This window comes from Ursus maritimus, unplaced genomic scaffold (genome assembly GCF_017311325.1).
Source record: "Ursus maritimus isolate PB19 unplaced genomic scaffold, ASM1731132v1 scaffold_11, whole genome shotgun sequence".
NCBI lineage: Eukaryota > Metazoa > Chordata > Mammalia > Carnivora > Ursidae > Ursus > Ursus maritimus.
In genome coordinates, this window is record NW_024423453.1 from 4,528,103 (window position 1) to 4,541,314 (window position 13,212).

Consider the following 13,212-nt stretch of genomic DNA (forward strand, 5'->3'; position numbering starts at 1 on the left):
GCCCGATATTGGCCACTATATACCCTGGGGCGGGTGGTCGCAAGATAGGACCTAAACACCAACCTCATAAAATACAGGAATATCTTCATTTAAAAATATCTCCAGCACCTGAAAGTGGCAAGTCCTAGTCCCTGAAAAACTCACTGGGGTTTATCAGTCACACTGCTTGCCCTGCATTTTCCAATCAAATAATCAGAATACGGGACACATCTTCTATCTCTCTACTGGGAATGTTGTGCATAAAACTGAGATGCTGGCTTTACAGGGTTGGATGAGCTCTGCCACAAGACCCTTGCAGATTTGTGCTATTTAATTTTACTTTAATGTAATAATGCCTTTTCATTTCACTTTCTAAGAATCCCTGGACATTACATCTTTCAACAAATTGGTGTCAGGTAAGCCTGGCTATCAGGCATTACAATTCCTTTCTTCTATGCTAGACTGTGCCTTTATTTCTAGCCCTGTAGCCTTCTTCATTCCTCTGCGAAGACCTGGTTTTTTTAGATCAGGCATTGGTGTGTTTTTGGAGCACAGGATGGAGAAAAATTAGATATATGAAAGAATCGCCTAGGTTGAACAGCAAAGCACACGGCATGAGAAAAATCAAACAGGCACATGCTGGAATGGAGAGGTCACCTTTTCTCCCTTTTCTCCTACATCACCCTTCTCGCCTCGTGGACCAGGGAAGCCCTGGAGGATAAAAAGCAAACCAAAAAGATCTATTGATGTAACTGTGGCCAAATCACATTTTAAAAAATGTAAGATTCCGTGCTCCTGAGTGCAAATATGAAGAAAAATGGCATGACCAAGATTCTCAAAACCTAGATAGTTCAAGTAGCACTTAGTGGTAATAATTGTTTAACAATTCAATTATCTAATGAAACACATTTCTTGCTTTTTCTCCTAAGATATATATAGTGGAAAGTATATCAGGATCCTAGTTTGAATCCTAGCAAGGACACTGGCTTGGGCGGCCTTGAGCAAATCACTTACCTCACAGCATTTTAAGCTTGCAAATAATAGGTGCTCAATAAAAAGTCAACTATTATTACTTTTGCTATTATTATTCTTCAAATAATAAGGCTGCTATTACAGTCACAAAAGAGAGATCATTTCAAGAGGCATTTACTTTTGCCATTCTCTATTTTTATAGAATTATGTTATTATAAAACATATAGATACTTTATGCTAAAAGGAAAAAATATTGCATAACAGCTTTGAGAATAAACATAGTATACCGTTTCCGAAGGTTGGCACGTGAAACATATTTCAATTTTATGCATATTTTTAAATAAGTGGTTCAACTACTGCTGTCCAGGGTGTCCCTAATTTGGGGAAGCATTTTGAAGTGCCATTATCAACTGTTAGTTATTAACTTTATACTAATTATGTGTTTTGTTTTGTTTTTTTCTGTTTATCTCATGCAGACACTAGTGGTGTGTTTTATATTGCGGTCTACACACACAGCAATATATGCCGTATGCATAACTATGTGCACGGAAAAAAAAGTATTCTTGCTGTTATTGATGATGGAGACCATCAGCATCTATCATCATAGGAAGACGTTCACTGTACATGTATTACTTACATCAAGACCAGGCTCTCCATCTTTCCCCTGCCAAAGAACCATAGTAGCTACGTTAGTGTTCCTACGTTTCATGAATAGGTTATTGTTATTGTCTTATTTAAGGCTGCCTGGACATGCAACACTAGTGTTAGAACTACTTCAGAAATCTGAAAGAGTCTTTATTAATTAGTAATGCAAATTTCTTTCACCAAATCAAGTGAAGTGACCGTTGATGCTGCAGTTAAGAGTCATGAAAAATTTTGTATTATAGATTAGTTTACATAGTCTGATATTTTGTTGAAGTTTAATGCGTGGCATCCAATTGTTCAATCCAGGAATAAGTTGAAAGCATAAATACCATTTAGTTGGTTTAAAAACATACCAGCACTAATGAACTATGCAAATCAGTACTGCTTCAACTTGATAACTTAGCACTTGGCTCATAAATGAGTAAAGAATGTGAAAACTGTTTATTGTTAAGTATAGTTTTCACTTGGCTGACTATTGAGGGTGTGAAGGTCACAACTGAAAAGCTGTTTTTAAGTAAGCTTTGTCAATAAATGATCCCCAGATACAAAGGAATCACCAGACTGTTGTGGAAGGATTGATAAATTCACCCCATGGTGTAGATTATCCGGGCCGTAATCGTATTGTGTCACACAACAGATCCATCCAAGTTACTGGGACGTTGCTTTAATTTCGACAATTAGATTTTGAAATTTATTTCAAAATCAGCATCTCTTTCAGCCAGCATGAATCCTGGCTTAAGTTTATTATTTTCGTTCACAAAAGCTGTAAGGTATAAAGCATGTGGTCGGTATATAGGGGTTAAAAACCTTGATACACTACATGTTTCTCTTGTAATCCTACCCGATCGGATCTCTTATAATTATCCCAAAGACAATGTTCCGAAGCACGCCTACAGCCTCAATTTGAAGACTGTATAACTGAGAATTTTCAGAAGACAGACCACTATCAACATTCTATGTTAAGATGTCTCGTCACTGCAGTGTGTTAGAAAGGTCAGAAACATCAAAGTCATTGTAAGCATCCTTTTGAGAAATCACTTTTATTAGCAAGATTAGTTTTAGTAAGTAACCTATGAGAACACTTCCACACCCGCTTTTACCAGTGACCTTCCCAGAAGTGTCCATTCTGGGTGTCTAGTCAGATGGCGCAGGGAGGGTGTTTTCTGACAGTGGGAATCCTGCTTTCAGGGTAGTTCTGTTCATCTTGTGGACAGTCTCTGATCCTCTCAAACTCATGAAGTGTGTGTATGTGTGTGTGTGTGTCTGTATGTGAGTGGGAGAATAGGTGTGACTATGACCCATGAAGGACATGGTAACACTGGTGTTGTTGAGTATTAGTGGATAGTTCTTTGCTACTCTAACGTGATTAGTCTGTCCTACCAGGGAGGGGTTAACCGTGCCGGCGTCAGGCCATCTACGCATGCTGATGGTGGAGACAAAAGACACAACTCACAGGCAGACCATAGGGTCCTCTGGGTCCAGGCTCTCCCATAGCTCCTTTTTCACCCTAAAATGAAAGCCATAAAGTTCAATTCACATACAAATGCCTATATTCACACACTTTTCCGAATGGCCTGTGTATAAAGCCTCCAGGTGAGGTGCCATTCTATCAAGATTCCAATGATGCAGGCTCTTCTGGGGTCTCTGTCAGTGAAAAGGTGAAAGAAACCCACATTTGCATATTTTACTAAATTACCTCTGAAAGAAGGGCAGTAAGTAAGAGTGCTGCAGCCCAGTTGTGCAAAGGACTTGCCTATTCTCGGGTGCTGTACTTGGGTTTCTTTGGCATCCATGTGAAACATTTACTTGTTACTCGTCATTTTAAGTTACTACATTTTTAAAATATAGGGATAAAATGTCTTTTTTTTCCTATCAAATGTCTCTTGTTTGGCAGCCTCTTCCTTGGCTGCCCTGGCCCTTTACAGAGGTGTATTTTACTTTATGGCCGCCCACAGCAGGAGACACCGGCCAGTTTTAGTCTCTGTGGAGCTCCTCACTGAAATATGCACACTGGGTGCCAGGGCCTCTAGTTGGTTCCCTCCTGCATCCTCACGGATCCTAGTAGTGTCTGGTGCGTGAGGAAATACTTGTTGAATGAATCAAGTCAAGTCAGTACAATCCTGTACATGTTTTGTTTCCTTTCTGAAAAAAAGAGTTTAAAAACTTTAATGCCTTCTTCGAAATGCCTGAAAAGGTGGGTATATATTCCCTTCATCACCTGCTCTCCATGTGCCTATTTAAATAGAATATCTTGCCCCAGCTATAACAGTATATGTGATAATGATAATCTTGAAGACTTATTAAAGAATAATGTGAGATTGGAGGTGAGATTAGAGGTCGTCCCATGAACACGAAATAATTATAATAAAGAAATGTTCTGCATTTCAAGTAGTGTTTTCTTCAGCTGCTATCTCTAAAATTAGTGTTTATCAGGATTTAGCAGGGAAACTTCAGGAGTAATGATGATATTTATATCAGGGGCCAGGAAGAAAATGTTACCTTCCCTTATCACACCCTTAAAGTTTAAAGGTTAGCAAACCTTTTTCATGGCTAAAATGCGAACTTCTGCTGGTAGCTGTGTGTGCTGATGTAATCAGTATTATGCTCTGTGTCTCCGTACTCCTGATTCCCGTGTGAGCAAACTTCAAGTCACTACTCACATTCTTCTTTCTAAACATAGGGGTTGGTGGAACTAATTAGCACTGTCACCTAGAGGCACATATCGTGTAAAGAGAGTACTGAAAATAAATACAATAAAAGCTTGTTGAACTTCTACCCATTACTTTATGTTTATTACCGGGACATCAGCAATCCCATTCAGTAAGGTGGCCAGCCTTTGAAATGAAACAGATTTAAATTTGAATTCCAGTTTGGTACTTACTGACTGTGTGGTCTTAGGTAACTTTCTGAACCTTTCTATGCCTGAGTTTCATTGGCTGTTAAATAAGAATAATACATATTCTTCAAGAATTTTTCAGAAGATTAAATGTGATTATAAAACATGAAATATGTCACCAAATAATATGTCCCATAAATAGTAGCTACCGTCATTAATATACAATTAGAGGTCTTGTTTTTAATGGAAAGAGTTTGGCAACCCATTCAAATTAAATTTCTTTCAGTTTGATCTGGCAGTGTGATTTATGATGTTTTAAAGATTTCATTTATTTATTTTAGAGAGAGAGTGAACAGAGGGAGAGGAAGAGGGAAAGAATCTCAAGAAGATTCCATGCTGAGCACAGAGACTGACGTGGGGCTCGATGGACCTGAGCTGAAACCCAGAGTCCGATGTTCATCCACCTGAGCCACCTCGGCGCCCCATTAATGATTTTTTTAAATGGTGGTGGTGGTGGTGGTGATGGTGTACGTGTGTTCATGTGCGGGGGAGGGCTGGTGAGGTGGGGGTTTAAAAGGAAAGGTCACGTGACCTGGAGTGTGTCCGCAGATTTTTTTGATAGACCTGTTCCCTTCTCTCTCCTCTGAGTACTTTCAGCTTTATTGTGTTTTTAAAATGAATATACCATGGCTTGTTTGAATTAAGCTGCCAGTAAAACGTTTGTCTGTGGAACTCCTCTTACAGAATTGCTCACCGCAAATACTTGCATTAAGGTCCTGACAATTGCATTTCACTGGGCAGTGAATGCTTCAGGAGTGGACATAGGCCCCAATTCTGGCCGATGGGGAGGGTTTGCTCACTGCTAAGGAAGAGACACAGGAGGAGATGATGTCTGTTGGTTGTCTGCGGATGCCTCACTGGAGGTGAGGTGTGTAGGGACTGTGACCAGCTTGCCTGTGAGCAGAAGACCAAGCCAGCGTGTGGAAAGGGCACAGAAGCAGAGCCAAGAGTCCTTCCTTTGAATATTTTGTTATGTAAAACACTGAATTTCTCTATTGTTTAGGCCATTTTGAGTTGGGATTCTGTCACTTAGAGTCAAAAGCATCCTAATGGTCCCAGCTTGAAAACTTTTAATTTGAATATGTAATATGAAATGAAATAGGGATTTGAATTCCTCTCCTGGATTAAATAATTCCTGAAAAACTTTTGAACCTCTCAGATTTAACACTCTTCACGGAGTTCCTAAGCAGTTACAAGGCCGGATGAAGAAATCAGCTCTAGGCATCAGGACCCATCAGGTCCTTGAAGGGCTCACGTGTCACTCATGCATTTAACATTTCTTAATGACATTGTCTGTGGAATGCCTGGTTTCTTTTAGGCCCATCTCATTTCTTTCAGGCTCTTTAATTTGCATATCTACACTGAGGAATTCTTCTCCAGTGGATTCCTGACTCCTTCCTCTTTAAAACTGGAAACTTCTCCAGGAGAGTCCAGATGGCACCTCAGTCAATTAACTTTGAGAATCGCACTCCAGTTTGGCACTTGGGGTGAGGGGTACGTGGAGAGCACTGATATATGATCCGGTTAAGATAGTTAACGTGCTGAGTAAATACAAGTGTAACACTTTACACTGCACACCATTTGACTTAAACTATGTCTTCAAAAATTCTTAGTGATTTCATTTGCTCTCCTGGTTAATTCTGCCCCAGCGCGGAGACCTGATACTCTTGTGACACTGTGGAGCTATCGGAAGTAGCAGCTGATTTACCAAACGGTAAACCCTCTTGAGCCCCAAGGGCATCCTGCCAAAAGACGACTTGAGATTTGCTGCTCCATTTTTAGTACATGGGCTGGGTTTCTTGATACAATGCTTGAGTGCGTCAGCGGCATGAGGCTTTTCGCTTTTAAATATTTTTAATTAAGATGATCTTCATAAGTCAGTTTGATTTTAGAATTAAGACAACTGCAGATTCAGATGATTTATTCCTTTAGGATTCACCTCTTTCTAGAAGCATTCTTGGATAAGCCAGACTTCCTCATCATTGTACGTACAGTCTGTACTCTTTGTACTCACTTTGGCCTCATTATCTGGCTATTTCTTGCTGATATTTTTCCCCCTCTGCAATTAGGTGTAAATTCTGCTAGGTCACAGAAAATAGCTGCTTCCTTTACGGTATTGAGTAAATATATGTAGTGTATTAGTCAAAGGTTATAGGATCACGAACCAATTATAATGCCATTATTCAATTCATGGCAGCAAATTAGCAAAATAGACTACACAAATGGGAGGAGAGTGCTTCCATTTCACACTAGGAATACACTGTGTTTTATAGATCATAAAATGTAATGAATATTTACTGAATGAATGCATTTTATAGAACACAGAATTATGGAATTGGGATGGATGCCAAAGAAATCACTCTGTGGCCCTCTATTTTTAAAGCAAATTACCCCAGACTGAAGAAACCTTATCTAGTTTTAAAAGACCGCAGCTTGCACAATGAATCATCCCAACATTTTGAAGCCCTTACTCTTAGGATACTTTCTTTACAGCCTCTCCTGGATGTTGGGGAAATTGATGACACAATTCTGCTCAGACACAGAAAAACTTCCAAGTTTCCCAAAGTGAAGAAAAGAAAAAGTGGGAGAAAAACAGAGAACGAGGGGAGAAAAGTTCCAGACAGACGACCAGCTGCCGAGGCTGCAATACATTTTTTGGTGTCAGATATTTATCTTCCGCTCTGAAGGTCTTTTTTCTTTTCTTCTTCTTTTTTTTTTTTTTCCTCCCAAGGATATGGAAACAGGGCCCAGCAATAGGGAGGTTAGTGGAAGGTTTTTTTTCTATAGTGCACTGAAATTGTTTCCTTATGGCTAAAGAAAGGCGGCCTATTCTTTTGCTAAAAAAAATAAATAAATAAAGGAGCATGTGTAACTGTGTGGAGAAGAATACTTAGGTTTGGTAATTTCCTTTAAAAAAAAAGTTATAACTTACTCTGAAGGAATACAGTAGCTTTATATAAAAGATTATCAACCAGAATACATAGTCCTGGATATTTTAGCCCCATGGACTTCAACTTTCTGGATTGAGGCCCAGTGAAAATATCTTCCTTATGGGTTGAGAAGGAATGGTCTGAACTATTTATTTTAGCTATTTAGAGGTATGCATGATTTTTTATTAAGGCAGCCACATTCTATTTTAATACTTGGTTGTTCTCCCCAGTGTGATAACTCTGATTAGGACCTAAGATGGCATATTTTCATTTAACATTTTAGATGGTCCTTTATTTCTTCCAGGAAATGAACAGTTCAGTTCAACTAAAACAGAAAAGCCACACTGTGTTGTCTTTAGGTCACAGCTCAATAACCTTAGAAACAACTTACTCTTTCTCCTTTGGGACCTGCGGGGCCATGGGGTCCCATAGGGCCATCTGTACCCTGAAAAAAAAGATAAAAATAATTTGAGACATAGCCCAAGGGCCATAAGAAAAGCAGTTATAACTTATCCTGGACTTTTCCCGGGTGAATGATGCCTTCGACTTAGAGTGTCAGTAAGACGACTCATCTCCTTCCAAAGACCTTTATACTTGATTCTTTCAGGCCAGCGGTTTTCAAGAAACTCACGCAAAAAGGATGAGTTACATAAGTGCATATTTCAACGAAGGGCACACAGGAAAAGCTGGAAGTCATATGTAATTATATACCTCCTCCCTGACTTCACAGAACATCTTCAGGAGAGAAATGGAGTTGTTTCCCTTCATCTCACTTCTCCAAGGCCATTCCCCACCCACTTTCACGCCCAAGCTCCTGGGCCACGACGCCTTGTTTTCAGCTGGTTAAGAGGCTTCAACAGTTACACAAGTGGAAAAGAACATGAAATAAACGAGAACAGTGTTGAACTGTGCAAACCAAACTTCCTTGGCTCTGCGGGGAGTAGCAGGGGGCTTAGAGGGAAGGAATTATTCTCAGAGGCTCTGCTGCGGCTTACAGGGCACAACCCGGCAGCGGCTGATTTAATGGCGTAATTGCCCTCTGGCCTGCAGGTTCAGGATTAGGATTTCTGTCTCAGACTGAATGGATATGGGAACACTAGGTCCAGTGAAAATAATGACTGCCTGAAGCAGGTTTTTAGAATTGAAGAGCTTGGAATTTCTTTTTGATTCTTAAACATGTAGCAAGGACTTCAAGTAATTTGCTCATTTTCAGGAAGACTGCGCTTATTTGCAAAGACTGTCCTAATATTTGCAAACGTAGGAACTATTCTGGCACAGGTTTTTAACATCGTCTTCCTATTTACGTTCTGCGGTTCTTGTTTCTTCTATCAGAGCTCTGCGCCGTGAAATCATTGAGGGCTTCAACTCATTCTGATGTTGGTGAATTCTCGGCACCTTATCTGATCTTTCTCTTACTGCCTGAACTCGAAGTTCATCTTCAGAAGACTTCTAGATACTGATTATCTGTAGCTGACATTTAAGAGATGGGGTTGTTAAGAACCAAAGAAAAGAGACAAAATGACAGAAGACAGACAGGTCATTTCCATGGACAGAGATTTAAAAGTTAGTGTCAAGGAAGAAGTTACCTTTTCCATACGGACAGAAGCATCAAAGGAAGAGCAAGTTCAGATAAATTCACATTATTTTGATCCCTTCAGAGGAACTTGCTCATGGAACCGTAGGAAATGTCCATTAGTTATGGGGGAATTTGTCTGGGATTCTAGGACAGTGAGGCTAGTTAGACTGGTCATTCTTGACGCCTAGCAAGTTCTCCAGACTGGAACTCGGGCTTCAGAAGGATGTCCTGCCATTTAGGCTGTGAGGCAATCAGAGCTGCAGCCTCCGCTCTGCCACCTTTCCCTTTTGTACCAGATCTTTGTACACCTTCTCCCTTCACTCCAGTCTTATGTCCCCCTCATCACTTGATGGGAGTACATGGGGCAAGACAGTCTGTCCCGAAGCACAAATTCATAGCCACAAAACATGCTGGAGCAAGATGAGGTGCTGACTCACCCGGGATCCTGGCTTTCCGTCTAAGCCAGATGCTCCCTGTGTATTTGGTTGGTAGCAGGGTTGGTGGGTATAACACGAAGGACAAGAACAGAGATTAGTATGAGGTGCTGATGAACAAATGTAACGCTTCAAACAACATCATACACAGTCACAGGGTTCTGGGATGAATATCAGATCGCTACAAATTGTTAGTTTCAAAAAAAAAAAAAAACACGTGACAATAAACACCCCACAGATGATGGCATTTTAATGACATTTCCATTCGACAAACTCTTATTTAGAAATCAAGTTTATAAAGTGGGCTTTAAAGTAGTTTCTGGTAACACTCACAGACTGCTAATTTCCATGTGATACACATTTTCTAAAGACTATACTATTGACAATACATTTCTTTAGGTTTTGAAAAAAACATAATGGCCAATATGGGCTCATTAGAATAATCAATCAAAGATAGCATTTCAGAGAAGAAAAAGACTCTAGCTTTTCTTGCTAAAACAGCACTTATGCATAACAAATGCAGAATTTCACCATGCCAAAATGACTCTGGATTTTACATGAACAATTCTCATTGTTTTCTGGGTTTTCTTACTGTGTTCACATTAGTTACCACTAGAGGGACTTCTAGGAACAGGAAAAAGCAGGAAAATTTTCGTGAGTCCACAAACAAAAAATAACTGTCCCAAACAAAATTGTTCCTCAATTCACTTCGAACAATCATTGCATCAAAGTCTGAAGGGGAGATGCTTTAAAAATATAATGTTATTCTCAGGCAATGCATGCTTTTTTTTTTTTTTGCCTTGAACTCCAAGCTATGTATAGTGTATTATTAAAATATGACATTTTCAATGCTTGTTTCAAGAATAAGCACAATTACTTCTTTGAATATGTCTTTTGTATCTCAAAACTCAAATACTGATTTATAGTACTTTAAAAATATTGATTAAATCAAGGAGTATTTAAGAAAGACGATACACTAGCCCTATAAATTCTCTTGGCAACGTTGCAGAACTATGTTCCCATTTTATGCTTCAGATACAGTTAATAATAAAAAATGGGAGAAAAAAATCTATTCCAGCTGCAAACTCTACCAATAATGCTATACCATATCTACTTGAGTGTTTTTAGTTTTTATTTTACAATTTCTTCTGTATAGTTCTATTATGAGTCAGACTATAATTGCAAAATGCACCTTTAGTTAGCAATTATTAGAATTCTAAAAAATCTGTGTTGTTGTTTAATGCTAACATATGTAGAGCTTTTGGCTAAATGTTGCATAGAAATTATCACTACCTCTAAATCTGAAGTTAGGGAAAACTTTAAAGAAATCAGATTGAGGGTTTAATAAAACAGAAACCCAAACTTTTTTTTGCCTTTTGATACTTTGTTCAGAGTCACCATTATTATAGCATTTAAAAACAAATAGGGAGATGGCAAAATTTTGTACTGATAGTATAAGATTATATTTGCCTGGAATGCAAATTATGACTCACATATGTTACAGAGGTTTTGTGCCTTTAGTCCATTGGTCTAATTGGTGTGATTTAACCTATACTCTAATACACGGCTTATATCATTCATTCAGTAAACAAGTACATACTGAACACCACTATGTGTCTGATCCATGTGAGGCACTGGCTGTCGAGTAGAATACTTTAGAACTTAAACTACCAACATTTTTTAATATGTTAAAATATGTGTATAAACTGTTTTCTACCAATTTTATGTCGTATTTTGATATTGTAATCTATCATGTTCTTTACTGACTTTTATCTGCATTCACTGAATAGTTAGCATGTTAAAACCTTGAAACTAAAACCTCATATTTAGGGGCGCCCGGGTGGCACAGCGGTTGGGCGTCTGCCTTCTGCTCAGGGCGTGATCCCCGTGTTATGGGATCGAGCCCCACATCAGGCTCCTCCGCTAGGAGCCTGCTTCTTCCTCTCCCACTCCCCCTGCTTGTGTTCCCTCTCTCGCTGGCTGTCTCTATCTCTGTCAGATAAATAAATAAAATCTTTAAAAAAAAAAAACCTCATATTTAACAATTATTTTTAAAAATCTCTTTTTAGCTGTGGGAAGAAGACTGGCATACAGTGCATGGAAGATGAAAATTCCCTTTTCACTAAAAATAAAAATCTCAAGAAAAAAAATCTCAGAACTACTGCAAAATACTTCTTCCATCCTGTCCACTGTTGCCAAAAGAGCCATGTAAGAGGGCATTTTCAAAACAAACAACACAAAACATTTAGACCACGATTTGACTGATTAACGTGAGGAGCCACAGCACTGACCTCACACCATCAGCAATGGCCAATTGCATACCTGCCACCCAACAGAGGGCTACAATTTTTGGTATCAAAAGAGAAAAAAAAATTGAGGGAGGATTCTGAACTGCACTAAATTATAAAAATATTTGGCAGAAATTATGACACAATCAGCACAATGCTTTTTTTTTTTTTTTAAGCGCAGGGTGACGGGAGAAGAATCATCCGTCTTTAAAGAGGAAGGTTGGCATGTATGTAATTGAACGACAGAACACTTACAGCATCGTTTGTCATGGGGTCTTCCTCTGACACAAGAGCAGGCATCAAACAAAACTGGGCTGAGCTCTGCTCTAACAGCATATGTTTTCCAATCACAGAAATCTCAAATGTCAGATCGCCACCAAGTAAGCCAGAGTTGTTACTTAGGGTAGAAAGCAAAGTCTGAGATTTGCACTGAAATGGAAAGTTTTCTTTACTTACTGGAAGACCAAGGGGTCCTCTGTCACCCTTTTGACCTGGTTCACCCTTCAATCCTTTAACACCATTTAACCCTGGTTCACCCTAAATGCAAAAGCAAATGCCAATTTTGGTTGCTATCATGGGTGTTTCAACTGCGAGAGAAGACAGCCAGTCTCTGAAATGGTTGCAGATTCCAGTTCTAGGTAACAGCAGAGTCGGGCTACACTTGTCTTGCATCCGTTCAAAAGTCATTTCAGACATTTTAAAAAATTAATAAACTGAAATTGACAAATAATATTCCAGGAAGCAAAACTCCTGAGCAAGTGTACTCCTTACAACTGAAATGGGTATGACTGAGTTCCACAGTTTTCAGTTCTACATCAAAGAAACTGGTGTTACGCTACCTTGTTCTCGCCAAGCAAATCAAAGACAGAGTGGAGGATGTTGAAGGAGGTTCAGTAGGAAAACCCACTCTGCTGGAATGAAAAACTGGAATATGCAGGACAGTGTTATATACAGATCTTTTAAGCCTTTAAGCATTTCGCCCTGGGGAATGAGCTCAAAATGTAGCAGCTGATGTTTGAAGTACTGCCATTTAGTGAGTCCTCATTCACGGACATTGCCAAGTCAGATCCCTACATGGATTAATGCACAGCATAGACAACAAATAGCCAATCCCAGAAGAGAATATGAAGACTACTGTGCTTAAATGCAGTTTCACTAACTGTCTGTCTGTCCAATGTTAAAATAAAGGAGGCTGGAATTTAACCTCAGGTGACATTACAAAAGTCACAGTAAGTGAGAAATTCTCTTGACTCTGATATTTAAAAACCTAAGAATACAGTACAACTGTTTTCTATCAGCAGCACCATGTTAGAAATAAGAGTTCTGGCCTGTTCACGTTTCAACTTTTAAGTAAAGGCATTAATTTCATCACAAAAATCTGGAAAGATCTATGAAAGGAAGATGCAGTCCCAAATGCCCTATAGAGTCTCGCTGGGTAGGAGCAGGAGTGGGGAGAGAGTGTGCTTACATGGCAGGAGGAATTACTAACCTG

The 13,212-nt window shown here is 39.2% G+C and overlaps 1 protein-coding gene across 1 annotated transcript in view; it reads right to left on the minus strand.

Moving 5' to 3' along the window:
• Window positions 1-603: 603 nt before the first annotated feature.
• COL25A1 (collagen type XXV alpha 1 chain) overlaps window positions 604-13,212 on the minus strand; it is a 425,657-nt gene continuing 413,048 nt past the window's right edge. The window contains exons 29-33 of the mRNA XM_008689416.1: window positions 12,177-12,257; window positions 9,436-9,471; window positions 7,814-7,867; window positions 3,050-3,103; window positions 604-690 (exon numbers count right to left, since the gene is read on the minus strand). Coding sequence (XP_008687638.1) covers window positions 604-690; window positions 3,050-3,103; window positions 7,814-7,867; window positions 9,436-9,471; window positions 12,177-12,257 — 312 coding nt within the window. The remainder of the gene's footprint in view (window positions 691-3,049; window positions 3,104-7,813; window positions 7,868-9,435; window positions 9,472-12,176; window positions 12,258-13,212) is intronic.